Genomic DNA, 15327 nt, shown 5'->3' on the forward strand with positions numbered 1-15327 from the left:
TCCCTTCAAACTCTTCCTAATGATTCACTTGACATGAAAGTTTAATTATTGATGCATGTCAATCTTTTAGTACTATATTTTCTCCTAATGTCAAAGTCCAAGAGATAGGGGCATTAAAAAACATAAAAATTTAGAAGTGTTTCTCAAATGTAAACAAAAGTTTCTATATAATTTAGTTTTAGAAATTTTAGCTAGTTTCCTGTTACTTTTATATGACCATTTTTTCATTATGAATGTTTGTTTCTCTCTAACACAATTTTACATTGAAGAAAACACAATACCTATGCATTTTTCTTTCAGTTCTGGAATGGCAGTGATTGACTATAAACATTAAACATTTTCTAACATGGAGAAAATTATTCCAAAAGATAGTTTTTTACCAGTCTCATGAAGCACAGAATAAATGACTGGGAAGACTTTATCCCCCCAGTCTTTTAGAGAAATAAATTATCTCTAAAATGTTCTATTTTGCTTTCCTTCTCTTTAATGGTCTATAGTGTGAATAGATAAAATGTGCTTGGGTGAGGATGCAAAATGTTACCATTTCATGCTGTTCTCTCAACAGCATACCCTACTTAACAAACAGCAGAGGTTTGCTTTTTTGAAGGAGAGTATTTTGGCTGAAGACGACATGAACAATGATAAGTGTGCTATGGTTTGCAAAAGAAATTACAGCAGAAAATACATTCTCAAAATGACGAACTCGGAATGTGATGTTAAAAGACTATAAATACTGCTAATATTTCAAAACTGGCTACAATTTCCAAATCCAAACTTCCAGGAGAATACACATAGATTTTGAACAATTAGTAAAATTAGCAATATCAATCATTCACATAATGAGAAAGATTATACAATCAGTAATTTAGGGTGTTCTCACATTACCTGAGAAAAGCAGAAGCAGACACCATCACAGCCCCACATCTATATTAAATTCTGCACAGGCACCAGCATGCATATTGGGTATACTGCCACAGGGACCTTGGATTAATGTGCTCTAATTCCGTATTTATTTATTTTTTAAGACAGGGTCTCACTCTGTCACCCAGGTTGCAGTGCAGCAGTGCAATCACAGCTCAGGGCAGGCTCCACCTCAATCTCGCAGGCTCCAGCAATCCTCCCACCTCAGCCTCCCAAGCAGCTGAGGCTACAGGCGTGCTCCAGCTGTAGCCACCCCACTAGGCTAATTAAAAAAAAAAAAAAATTAAATTTAAATTAGAAATCAGGGGCTGGGCACAGTGACTCACGCCTGTAATCCCAGCACTTTGGGAGGCCGAGGCGGGTGGATCACTAGGTCAGCAGTCCAAGACCAATATGGTGAAACCCCGTCTCTACTAAAAATACAAAAATTAGCTGGGCTTGGTGGCACACGCCTGTAGTCCCAACTGCTTGGGAGGCTGAGGCAGGAGAATCGCTTGAACCCGGGAGGTGGAGGCTGCAGTGAGCCGAGATTGCGCCACTGCACTCCAGCCTGGGCAACACAGCGAGACTCCATCCCAAAAAATAAATAAGTAAGTAAATTAGGTCTCCCTGCGTTGTCCAGGCTGGTCTTGAACTCCTGGGCTCAATTCCCACCTCAGTCTCCCAAAGTGCTAGGATTACAAGCATGAGCCACCATGCCCAGCCAATTTGTTCTAATTCTTATTTAAGTATTTAAGCTGACACAAAAGAAAGATATATTTTGTCTTATGTATATTACACTATAAGAAAGGAAGTTAAGTGGATACCACTCCTTAACAATGCCCAGTTGATAAATTTGAATTTAACTGAATTCAATTTTCTCGTTACAAACAAGTTATTTATCATGTCTTTATTTTCTTCCTTTTTGAAAAATACACACAAAAATCAAGAATTTTCATCACAATAATTGATTTCAGAATGGATATATCTTAAAATGAGAAAAAAAAAACTGTTAGAAAACATCAAATAAAGGCAATGAAAGGCTGTTTGAATGAACTTGCAGTAATTTGCACAAGGTAAATGTGTCTTCAATTAGCTTGAAAACCAGAAGGAAGTTTCTCTCTTTTGAGTGGCACAGCCTCCCACAAGTGGCCACCATCACCAGGTCATTGGCACACGTCTCGTGCCTCATGGGGTGAAGCCATTCCCATTCCTAAATTCAGTTTGTGCTCAACACTTGGCACTTGCACCTGAGAGGCCAATCGACTGTCCTAAAGTAACCAGGGCAGCAGCCAGCACCTGCTCCTTAAAGGGTGTGCGGGAGCCTCAGGCTCTAGAACCTGGATGGCAACTCAGCATTGTGGCCTGGAAATTCAGTGCCCCACCCAAGTCTGTTCTGATGAAAACAATTCCATCACCACTTCTGCTCTGACCCCAAACGTTCCCGCCTCCACCTCTGCTCTGAACTGGATGGATCCCACCTCCGCCTCTGCTATGACCCCCGCGGTTCCCTCCTTCCCCTCTGCTCTGACCAAGCGAGTTCCCACCTTCCCCTCTGCTCTGACCAAGAGAGTTCCCGCCTCCACCTCTGCTCTGACCAAGCGAGTTCCCACCTCCACCTCTGCTCTGACCTGGACTTTTCCCACCTTAACCTCTGCTCTGACTTGGTCTGTTCTCATCCGCCTCCGCTCTGACCTGGATAGATCCCTCCTCCACCTCCGCTCTGACCTTTCCCACCTCCGCCTCTGCTCTGACATAAACAAATTTACTCACAAGATATTCAGAAATGTATCCTTTATTATCTGGTATTTGGCAATTTCCGAGAAACCTTTATTATAATTTCTTAATTATGCCCACTTGGTCAGACAGCATTTTTATTAGTTGGCTTTTTTTTCCCTAAGCTTGTTTCTGGCATATCTTAATAAATGTTCTGTGTGCACTGGGTAAACTACCCATCCTGCTGCCTTAAGTCTCTGTATCTATCAATGGGGTCAACTTCACGGACAGTGTTCTTCAACACTATAGTGTTCTACTATATCCTTACTGATTGTCTCCCTACTCATTTGTTCAATTACTGAGAAGTGGGTATTAAAATCTTCAACTATCATAATGGGTTTGTCCATTTCTCCTTGAAGTTCTAACAGTTTCTGCTTCAGGTACAACCGTGTACAACATAACAACATTTCAGTAGACAATGGATGGCACAAACCACAGTAGTCCCATCAGGGTATAACAGAGGTGAAGCATTCCTACCGCATGGTCATGCTGCAGCTATCAGAATGTCATAGCATTAGACGTTACTCACGTTTTGTGGTGACGCTGGTGAAAACAAAACTATGGGCCTGCCAGTCGTGCAAGCCTAGTGCATACAATTATGTACAGTACGTAATATTAAATAACAAACAACTGTGTTACTAGTTTATGTGTTAAACTAGTGTTTTTTTTAACAAAAACAGTTCAAAAAGTAACATTTTTAAAACTTAATTTAAAAACTGAAAAAGACTACAGACTAGGTATATAAAGAAAATATTTTTGTACAGGTGTACAATGTGTTTGTGTTTTAAGCTAAGTGTTATTAATAGAGTAAAAAGTATTTTTAAAAATTAAAGTTATACAGCTGGGCACGGTGGCTCACGCCTACAATCCCAGCACTTTGGGAGGCTGAGGCGGGCGGATCACGAGGTCAGGAGTTTGAGACTAGCCCGACCAACATGGTGAAACCCCCATCTCTTTAAAAATAGAAAAAATTAGCCAGGCGTGGCAGTGCGTGCCTGTAACCCCAGCTACTCAGGAGGCTGAGGCAGGAGAACCACTTGAACCTGGGAGGCGGAGGTTGCAGTGAGCTGAGATTGTGCACTCCATCACTCCATCTTGGGCAACAGAGTGAGACTCTGTCTCAAAAAAAAAAAAGATAAAGTTATAGGAAGCTGAGATTAATTTACTATTTAAGAAAAACATTTTAAAATAGGTTAAGTGTAGCCTACATGTACAGTGTTTAAAAAGTCTACAGTAGTGTGTAGTCATGTCCAGGCCATCACATTCACTCACCACTCACTCACTGACTCACCCAGACCAAATTCCAGTTCTGGAAACTCCACTTGTGGTTAGCAGTCTATACAGGTATACCAATTCTTCATCTTTTACACAGCATTTTTTACTGTACCTTTTCTGTGGTTAGATACACAGATGTTTATCACTGTGTTACAACTGCCCACATTATTAAACACAGTAACACGTCGTACAAGTTTGAAGTACAGGAGCAAGAGACTACACCATACAGCCTGGGTGCGTAGCAGGCTACACTATCTAGGTTTGTGTAAGTGCACTCCGTAACGTTTGCACAATGACGAAATGGTCTAACTTACTTCTCAGAATGTAACTCTGCTATTAAGCAATTCATGACTGTATTTTGCAGCTCTGTTATTAGTGCATAAATGTTTAACGTTTGTCTCCATAATAAACCCTTTTCTCATTATGCTCTGAAATGTACTTTGTGTGATATTACTATAAGTAACTCCAGCTTTGATTAGTGTTGGTACGTTATCTATTTTTCTTTTTACTTTTTACCTGTGTTTTTAATGTGTTTTCTTATAGGTACCATATATTTGAATCTTGCTTTTTTACACAACTTGACAATCCTGGCCATTTAATTGGGGATTTAAACCATCTAATTTTAAACTTAGGTTTATGAGTTTCATTTCCAAATCCCTGAGGATTTTTAAGATTTTTTATTTATTTCTAATTCCATATTGTAATTAGCGTGTGTGTGTATATATATATATATATAATAACAATTTTTTACAAATATACTAAGACTTGTTTTCTATTCAGCTATAGTTGGGATTGTTCCATGAGATTTTGAAAAATGTGTATTATGTAGCTGTTGCATTTAATAATATCTGTCAATATGCTAAAGTGCCTTCCTAATGCTATTTTAATATTCTATAGTTTTAATAAACTACATGTCCGTATTCTATAGATTAGAAGGAAAAAATCCATTCTTGTAGATTTTATGTTGCCTATTAGTTCTATCAATCTGGGGGTACTATGTTTTTCTCCAGTCTGACAGTCTGTGCCTTTTAACTGCAGAGATGTTTAATTACTGAGTCAACCATCTTGCTTTTCTACTTGTTTTTCTACTTTTGTTTTTCTACTTTGCTTTTCTACTTTTGTTTTCTACTTGTCACACCTGGTATTTCGTTTCCTGCACCTATCTTTTTTCAGGGGGAAAGAAACCAGTTGATCCCACTTTAGCATGTAACTTCATCACCTCTAATGACCTCTTTCTTTTTTTAGTGGTTGCTCTGAGAATTATTGTATGCAACCTTTACTTATCACAGTTTACTCTGAATCAATATTATATCACTTAACACATAATATTTTTTAAAAAACTTACCTCCATTTATTACCTGGCCTCTGAAATCCTCACCCTAACAGAATGGTTTTGTAGTTATGTGACCTTAACATACACGTTTATATGTTCTTCCCTCTGCACACTTTTTGTTCACTTTTTCATATACTTAGTTCATTAATTTTAATTCTTTTATTTTTATTGCTCTCTCTATATATAAAGATTATAAATCTTCCTATTTCTACACATATCCAACAGATTCAGATTATGATATGCAGTGTCTCCATTACCAGTATTTTTTAGAAATTCTCCAATTTCAGTTCATATTTCTCCTTTGATACAAAAATTAATTAATATATAGTATTTACATTTACAGGCAGAAAGTCGTTTCATTCACTGATTGTGTTACTGCTTACCAATTTTATTGCACTGTGATCAGAGAATATTGTCTGTATGAGTTCTATGTTACGGAACTAAAAATTTCTTTACAAACAAATGTATGTTCAACTTTTGGTGACACCCTATATATGCTGAAATAAAAATTACTGGGGAACAAAGTTCAATAAAAATTTAAAATGATATATTTCACTGCTCATGTTCTGAGCTCTCTCTTCTATACCTCTCCTACCTTTCTGTCCACCTGACCCACTAGGCACTGCAGGTAGATGTTAAAGTTTCCTATGACGGACTTTATTATCTTATAGCATCTTTCTCCACCTCATTCTAAATGCTTTCTCGATTCTATACTGGTATTCTTGTTAAATACCAAGGCTGCAACTCCCGCTTCCTTTTTATTTGTATTTGCTTGATGTATCTTTCCTTAACCCTTTGGCCTTTCTGATCCATCATCTTTAGCCATAAGAATTGATAAACTGTTGTCTAATTTTTAAAACCAAATCTATTTTTTGGTGAGGTGTGTATTCTCTGGTCGCTACCATTTTAGCAGTGTCCCAGGAGCCTGCCTTCATCCTACTCTCCTTGCTTAGACAGCTACTATTGAGCTTGTCAGCTTTCAACAAAGTCTCTGACTGTCTTTCCACCGATGTAGCAACTAATGAGCTCCTTCTATTTTCTCCTCTCCTCCTCTTCTTGCTTTTCAGCTGATTATTTGAGGAAGCATATAAAATTCATACACACTGTACCATCTTCCACCCATCCTCCCTCCACTGTTTTATTCTTAGATCTGTTAGAGCTTCAGTGCTCAGCATAAAACTTCCACCCAGGTCATCCATCGGCCGGGCAGAGCTAATCCTCTGTGAGATTATTCACAAAAGGCTCATGTGTACAACACACCTGAATTCTGAGAGCTTGAGACTGCTCTCCACGGAACTGGCACCTGCAGGACAGTCTCGAAGGAGCAAAACGCTCCACTCACACATTCTTCCCCTGCGCCTCCTGGAAAGGCTGCCCTGCTCTTGTACGCTCTGCGTGCTGAAAACACTGACACCAACCTGGCCCCTTCCAACTGTGGGGAGCTAGTCATTTTCCCAGGGAGACCAAAGGATTTTTCCCTGTACATGTAAAATACGACAGCAGCTACATGTCTTGCAGTTTTCTCACGTGCATGCTGGGCCCTTTCACTGTGTGCCTTCAGACATCCTTGTATTTAGTAACACATACTTGAGCTGTCAACATTTCAAACCGCTTCATGATTTTGTTTCAAGACTCTGATGTTGGGTATTTCTTGCCGTTCTTCCACATCTATCAACCTCTAGTCCTTTTCACCTCTTTGATCATCTCGTTTCCTCGACTCTTTTCTTTACAACCTCCCTATCTCTTACTGTGCATCCCCCACAGGCATGCTGTGATTCAGTCCTCCCTTCTCAGATGCTCACGTTCAGTGTTCTCCTGAGTTTCATTAGCCTTCTCATTCACATTTTCCTGTTTTATTCTTAAGCTTTTATTCTTACATTCTTGAGAAATTTATTCCATTTTGATTCTTGGGTTTTTAAATGTCTGATTTACGGTGTTCTTTCCTAAGTACCATTGTTTGGTTAGTTACATTTAAATCAGGCTTGTTGCATTGTTATAGAATTACTTTGCATTGAGGTTTTTTCTTTCCCTGTTTTTAGAAATTTTTTATCAATTGAAAATGTGCTTCTCACTTATCGGTTTTCTTCTGTTAATAACTACATTTGCCCAGGCACGATGGCTCTCGTGTCTACAATCCCAACACTTTAGGAGGCTGAGGCAGGAGGACTGCGTGAGCCTAGGAGTTTGAGGTTGCAATGAGTTATGATCACACCACTGCACTCTAGCCTGGGCGAGACAGCAAAAGGGGTTCCTTCTTCTATTCCTAAGAATAAAGGCTGTTTTTCTTGAATCTGTACAAATAGGAAATCCTATTCCAAGGATGGGAGGTGGGATTTGTTTCTTAATCCAAGAGTGCCTTCTTCTGCAGGCACAATGAAGTTCAGTGTCTTCAGTGAAAAGCTTCCTTTTGAGGTGGCGTGGGCTGACTCTTCTGATTGCTATTATCATGTTTCAGAAAGCTCAACTTTGTCTTTTTCTTCCTAACTAAGCCTCCTAGAGCCACCAACTCTTTACCAGTGCCCCTTGCCCCTGTACATTCCCCCAAGGTCACTTCCGATCTGTACTTCTCCACAAGTCCCTTCAATGTCCCATAGCTTTGCTTACCCAATTCATTCACAGGGTAAAAATTATCCTGTGAATTATCCTACTCATGAATCCTTTTTCTTCTGAGGGCAAAACCTGGATGATATCAGCATCCCAAAACAATCTCCTTCTGCTGCACCATCCTGGCTCTGGAGCTAACTGTGTTATTTTGGATATTTTCCCCACTTACAGTAAATTGAAGTTCACAGTATTTTCTGTCTCACATTTCTGCTAAACATGAGCTACAGATTACACTCTCTACTCTCACAGTTAGCCTGTATGATTTTGGAAGGCTGTGTGGTATGTAACAAAATTAAGAGGCCACCATTATCCTAAGGGAATCAGAACTTATGAATGAATCTTTTAAAAACATCTGTATTTATCATTTCTCTTCTAAGCTGAAGATCCTTCAATGGCTTCTTCCGGTCAAGCCTGGATATCTTTCTAGTCCCATACGACCCAGCCCTTGTCACACCTGCATACTGAGCCATATGCTCCCCTTTGAACCAGGTTTTTCAGCCAACCCGCACCTGCTGTCTGACTTCCTTGTACTTCCACACATTGTCTAGCAAACATTCCCGACTTTTCAAAGTCATGAGCAATATAAATTAGAGAAAAGAGCAAGAAAAGGAAAGGAAGAAAGCAAATAATATTTCAAATTCTTAATAGTGGTTACATAAATAACTTTTCATTTATCATACTAAGGGTACCTTTTTGTAACATTTATTCTCATATGTTGTCTTTAATAAGAACACACTGTTTTCATAATAACTACTTTTGTTAAAAAAAAAAAGATATGAGTTTATTTCAGAATTCATTGCATGATACTTCTCACCAGGACGTGCTTCCTCCTCTGTCCTCCATGAACATCTTATGCATGCTTGTGTGCAGCACCTATGGAAATAGGCAGCTGCAAAAGGCCCAGAGCACCACAGGACTGTAACGACCTCACAGTGCCCGCGCTTCACATCCCCAGAGTTTGCACACTAACTGTCACATTATATAAGCTCTGAAAATGCTTTTTCAAGTGATGACAACTGCTTGCCAATCCCTGCATGTGACCAAGAGTGAAATAAAAGGTGAATTCACCAAGAAAAGTATTTTTAAAATAACTGCAGCAATTACAAATAATCTATAGTCATGTACTAAAATCCCTTACTATAAAGTATTTATAATATCAGCTATAAGCTGTTAAAGAGTTATGGAGTCTCTCAAGCCCTATTAGTCAGGGGCAAAGTTCTTCCAGCTTTAACAAAACTCTATAATAATATAAAGTGTATGGCATGAAATATACATGTGTGTATAAAGAAACATAACATGCACATACAGACTCACAGACATACATACAAACACCCACCCAACTCAGACAGTAAAAAGCTAGACAGGATGTGGAGATTATGGTATACCAACTATTCAGTCAAAATGAAAATAAATTACTTCATTTAACTGATTCGCAATATTTTAGGAGATAAATATCTTATTAGTAAATATGCTAAAAAAAATTCCAAAAACTGTACCAAATGTATCCCAAAGACATATTAAATATGGGTACACTTAAGAACGTCAAACATTATATAGGTTTTCCCTTCCTAGTTTGAAACTTGTTTGAATTTATTCTTGATTGAACTACTGCCTCAAAATAAAGGTTTGCTACTTTTAACTTACACAATAACTCTATTTGTATTGAACAACAGGTTTAACTTACCCTGGTAAATGTGCCTTCAAAACTGTGAATGTCCATTTGTGGTTTCTGAGCATAAACATAAGCATTGATGGAAAACAGGTCCTGGAATACAGAACATTTGAATTGATTATAAAGTTATAGTTTAGTAAAATTACTTGGAAATTTCTCATTTGCTAATTAACATTTTTCATATATTATTTACCAAAAGTGATCACTGATTTTCTTAGATTTTTGTGTGTCAACACTATAAGTTACAATGTCAGATGAAGACAGAAACCACTTTTAAGCTTGACAGGGTGTGCCCTTGAACAGCAGGTGTGAATCAAAATCGCGCAGGAGACACTCACACCAGGCGGCCCCGGGGCCTGCCGGGGGCTCCAATGGTAGAGGTGGAGCCTGTTTAGGAATATCTTGAAGTCACCTGGGTATCACAGTGTTCGGGGGAATTAAGGAACCATCACAATTCCTCATAAGTTTTATAAAACAGTTTAATAAATTCCGAGATCTGTTCACATGTTTTCATTCGAGCAGGCACTGATCACTATGAGCTAAGGGTGGCCTTCCTTACAGCCACGAGGACATGCTTGTTCCGTGTGTCTGAACCACATGCTCACGACGCACACTTATAAAATCACATGGGAAAGTGCTCACGAAACACACACCATAGCTACTTTCATACCATTAATTTTGGAGCAGAAAAGACAGAGGCTTTAGGTTGTTTCATTCACTGACTACACAGAAAGCTTAAATCAGAAAGTCTCCAGAGGCGAGGCTGAGCCTGGTCTCCGCTGGACGCCACCCCAGTGCCTCTTCTTGCTGCTGACTGTGCTCTATGCTTTTGCTGTCACAAATCACAGCCAGGACGAGGATCATATGCTGAGTCCTGGGAGTCCTCCTATCAAACCATCTAATTTTGAGCGGTCTTGTGACCCGCCCCCATGACCCTTTAAGACACAGAGTTTGCCATTTCTGTAATTCTGATTTCCATTCTGTACATGTGAGTGTATAAAGTTCTGTCATGGCTGCCAAAACTCAAACAGAAAACTCCCAGACTCCCAGACATGACGAAGCAGAGGTGAGAGATTAGGGTGACCACAGCAGCTGCAAAGTGAGAAAGAAATGGAAGCTCAGAAAGGAGAGTGCCTCAGAAGGGGCCCAATGTGTGTATGATCTCATTCTGACACCTAACCTATCATGCCCTAACCTATATCCACTAAAAGAATGGAGCCAAGACCACCACAGCAGCTCCCTAATGCCAGAAAGGTAGAGTCTAGAGTTTGACTTCAGTCAAGTTAGCTACCCATTAAAACAGAACCAAACAAAAAACCAGTACTCTTCAGGAGAACATAACAGAATCCTGAATCCTGCCTCTCTACAATGAATCATTTTAAAAAATGAAGAGATGATCCAAATTTCTAAACATATGAAGAAACAAAAACACAAAGTCCATACCCAAGAAAGCACATAATCAGTGAAGACTAGCCCTGAGATCACCAAACATCAGAATTAAGAAGGGAGAATTTCAAAGCAGCTTTAGCACATCTGAAAGAAAAGCATGCTCCTAACGAGTAAACGAGGAAATCACAACAAAGAAAGAGAAAGTGTATTTAAGAACAAAGAATCACATAGACATTCCAAAACTGAAAAAATGCAATGTCTGCAATAAATTCTTCAGATGGGATTCATAGATTATAGATGATGGCGAATCTGAACGCGGGTCAAGAGATAATGATTCCAAAGGACATAGGAAAAAATCATTTTGAACATGAATACAGTCATAGAACCATGAAGGGAATATCACGGAGTCTAACATGCATGTAACTGGGGTTCAGAATGAGTGGACAGACAGAGAATCAAAAAACAAAAACTACTTGAAGAAATAATGACTAAAAATATGCCAAATGTGGCCGGGCGCGGTGGCTCACGCCTGTAATCCCAGCACTTTGGGAGGCCGAGACGGGCGGATCACGAGGTCAGGAGATCGAGACCCTCCTGGCTAATACGGTGAAACCCTGTCTCTACTTAAAAATACAAAAAACTAGCCGGGCGACGAGGCGGGCGCCTGTAGTCCCAGCTACTCGAGAGGCTGAGGCAGGAGAATGGCGTAAACCCGGGAGGCGGAGCTTGCAGTGAGCAGAGATCCGGCCACTGCACCCCAGCCTGGGCAACAGAGCAAGACTCCGTCTCAAAAAAAAAAAAAAAAAGCCAAATTTATTGTCAGCCAGAAATGTACAGATTCGGGAAGCCCAGAAAACCCCTAAAAAGACAAATAAAATTTAGAAATAAAAGTCAAATTGCTAAAAAAAAAAAAAAATCTCAAAAATACCTAGAGAAAAATAACATTATACACAAGAGAAGAACTATCAAAATACCACTGATTTCTTATAAATAATGGAGTCGGAAGACAATGGAACAAAATATTTAAAGTGAGGGGTGGAGTGTGTGGAGGGCAGACTTGTCAAGCAAGAATTCAATATCCAGCTAATATTCTTTAAGAATACAGGTGAAATAAAGACACTGTCAGATAAATAAAATGAGAACTCCATTCCAGCCGACATCCACTAGAGGAGTATCAGCAGAGGTCCTTTAGGCTGAAAAGAAACAGTATCAGGCAGAAACTTATATCGTCAAGAAAGAATGGTAAGGAACAAAAGCGGTAAATATCTAAGTAAATATTTAACAAAAAGAAAAACCCAAATCCAATTTTTAATCTTAATTCCCTCAAAATATAAATAAAATGGGCCAGGCACGGTGGCTCATGCCTGTAATCCCACCACTTTGGGAGGCTGAGGCAGGTAGATCACATGAGGCCAGGAGTTTGAGACTAGCCTGGCCCTCATGGAGAAACCTCGTCTCTACTAAAACTACAAAAATTAACCACACATGCTGCTGCATGTCTGTAGTCCCAGCTACTCATGAGGCTAAAGCAAGAGAACTGGTTGAACCCGGGAGGCAGAGGTTGCAGTGAGCCGAGATCGCACCACCTGCACTCCAGCCTGGGTGACAGAGCAAGACTCCGTGCCAAAAAACTATATGGGTGTGGGGGTGTGTGTATGTATATAAATAAAATATGCTGGAACCGTTTATAATATGTGTAGATATACTACATATTAAAAAGTACAGTGAGCTCTTGAACAACATGGGTTGGAACTATGCAGGTCCACTTATACAAGAATTTTTTTCAATAAATCTATTAGAAAACTTTTGGAGATGTGTTGACAATCTGAAAAACCTTGAAGATACATCACATAGCCTAGAAATATTTTTTAAATGTTTAAAGTTAGGTATAACATGAGAACATAAAATGTAGGTAGACGTAGTCTATTGTATCACTACTATAAAATATACACAAATCTATTACAAAAAGTTAAAAGTAAAATAAAACCTAAACACACAGGTCATGACAACATCTGCAGTTAACTGACTTGCAAATTGATCCTGAAGATGCAGTATCAAACCCTAACTGCACAGAACTAAGTGCAGTACACACTGTGCTCCCGGAAACGTGTCGCAGCCCCTCCTGCTGCTGCTGCGGGGAGTGAGTGCGAGGGTCTGCTGGAAATGCGGTGCGGCACCACTGACCTCTGTGTGAGCCGTCTCCGCTCCAGGACCCCGTGCATCTGTGTGAGCCATCTCCAATCCAGGACCCCGTGCATCTGTGTGAGCCGTCTCCAATCCAGGACCCTGTGCATCACAGTACCGAGTGCTCGCTCATGGCGCTCACATATTTTCCATCGTGTTTAGCATAATACCATGGTGTGAACCTTGAGTAACACCACAGGACCCATAAGAAGTGCCTCTAGTGATGCTGGATGGAAATGTTCTCAAAAAGTAGACAAAAGTCATGACATTACAAGAAAAAGCTGAGTTGCTCAGCATGTGTGGTGGATTAAAGTCTGCAGCTATGACTGCCCACCATTTCAGTCAGTGCACCTTGTACACAGGTGATGTCAACTTGTGCAATCAATAAATTCAGTACTGTACTATAAGTGTATTTTCTCTTCAGTATGATTTTCTTAATAATATTTTCTTTTTTCTAGCTTACTTGATTGTAAGGATACAGTATATAACACATATGACATCCAAAATATGTGTTAATCAACTGTTTAGGTTATCAGCAAGGTTTCCAGTGAACAGCAGGCTATTAACAGTTAAATGTGGGGGCGGTTAAAAGTTTACACACAGATTTTTTACTTCATGGGGGATTGACACCCTTGATCCCTGTATTGTTCAAGGGGACTGTATAGTACAAACGGTGAGTGGGGGAAATAGGTCTATTCAAGGACAAAATTCTTTTTTTTTTTTTTTAAATGGAGTCTCGCTCTGTCGCCCAGGCTGGAGTACAGCGGCAGGATCTCGGCTCACTGCAATCTCCACCTCCCGGGTTCAAGTGATTCTCTGGTCTCAGCCTCCTGAGTAGCTGGGATGACAGGTGCATGCCACCATGCCCTGCTAATTTTTATATTTTTATTAGAGACGGGGTTTCACCACATTGGTCAGGCTGGTCTTGAACTCCTGACCTTGTGATCCGCCCACCTCAGCCTCCCAAAGTGCTGGAATTACAGGCATGAGCCACCGTACCTGGTCTCAAGGACGAAATTATTATATTTTATGTGAAATGATACAATTTTCACTTTTCACAATACACTTTTAGTTAAAGGCGTATTGCAAACTCTAAAGGCATACTGTAACTAGTTAAAAACTCTAGTTAAAGGCATATTTTAGTTAAGAGCATACTGCAAACTAAAAAAAAGTGCTAAGAAGTCAAGAGATAAAATAGTATTCCAAAAATATTCCATTACGGTAATATTGAAGAAAGATCTAAAGGAAGACTTGAGAAGCCGAGGTACACTTGAAGGCCTTAAGGGATAACAGAAAGAAACTAACAGAGAAAGATTCGAAAAAGAGAGAAGAAACTACTCATCTACCAAGGTCTCTAAAAAGCACAATTAGATAACATCAGTTGAAAGTCATAAAATAATTATTCTCAGATGGATTATTTAGTATAATTATAGGCAAAACAGGGGAATAAAGATAATGTTCTTTGTTTATGGGATAATGAAGGAATTTCCAATTTATAGAATGCTTTTCCCATGTAAGTTAAGACAAACTGGTCTTACCGGTGAAGGAAAAGACAGTTGGATCAGAAATTAAAGGAGAGTGGAAAGTCGGAAAGCACTGTCATCAATAAGAGGAACCACAGTGGATTATGACTTCTGACAAGGACTCCAGGGAGCACTGAGGGCCGAGCTAAAACTGGTAACCGTCAATTTCTATTTCCCAACCTTGCCCTGTATTCTGAGGGATGCAGGACAATTCATTTTCCACTCTTATTTGCTTTTTTAAAATTTCAGCAACTATATATATTTCTAAGAGTTTTTATTTTCCACATGATCCTTTTTCCTAGCTTGTTTTATTTAGGTTGCTAGTAACATCCTCTCAGATTTCTTAAAGTATATTAGACATTGGAATTGATTCTCTTCTGTTCCTGGAACATCTACTTCCTCTGGGCTCGGCTTTGACATTTGTATCGGGCTGTCTCTTCCCTGTTGATTCTACACACGCATTCCAACAATCCTTTCAAAAAAGGGATAGCATGGCTATAGGGCATCCTCATGTTTTCTACACAGGACTCTTCCTGCCAGATCGCTTCTTAAAGGGACTGGAGAGTTGTATGTCACGCTCAATCACTTAAAAAAAATTTTTAACAGAGAAGATTCCATCATCTAAAATTGATACGGTCTTTTTCATTTCTAGAAGACGTATTTACTATTTT

General features: G+C 39.4%; 1 protein-coding gene across 10 annotated transcripts in view; it reads right to left on the reverse strand.

Moving 5' to 3' along the window:
* The window catches only part of ATP9B (ATPase phospholipid transporting 9B (putative)), a 295138-nt gene that overhangs the window by 166599 nt on the left and 113212 nt on the right, over positions 1-15327 (reverse strand). For all 10 annotated transcript variants that reach the window (XM_033178485.1, XM_033178489.1, XM_033178484.1 and 7 more), the window contains one exon: positions 9573-9653. In XM_033178485.1, coding sequence (XP_033034376.1) covers positions 9573-9653 — 81 coding nt within the window. The remainder of the gene's footprint in view (positions 1-9572; positions 9654-15327) is intronic.

The sequence above is a fragment of the Trachypithecus francoisi genome, unplaced genomic scaffold, assembly GCF_009764315.1.
Source record: "Trachypithecus francoisi isolate TF-2019V2 unplaced genomic scaffold, Tfra_2.0 Lachesis_group19, whole genome shotgun sequence".
NCBI lineage: Eukaryota > Metazoa > Chordata > Mammalia > Primates > Cercopithecidae > Trachypithecus > Trachypithecus francoisi.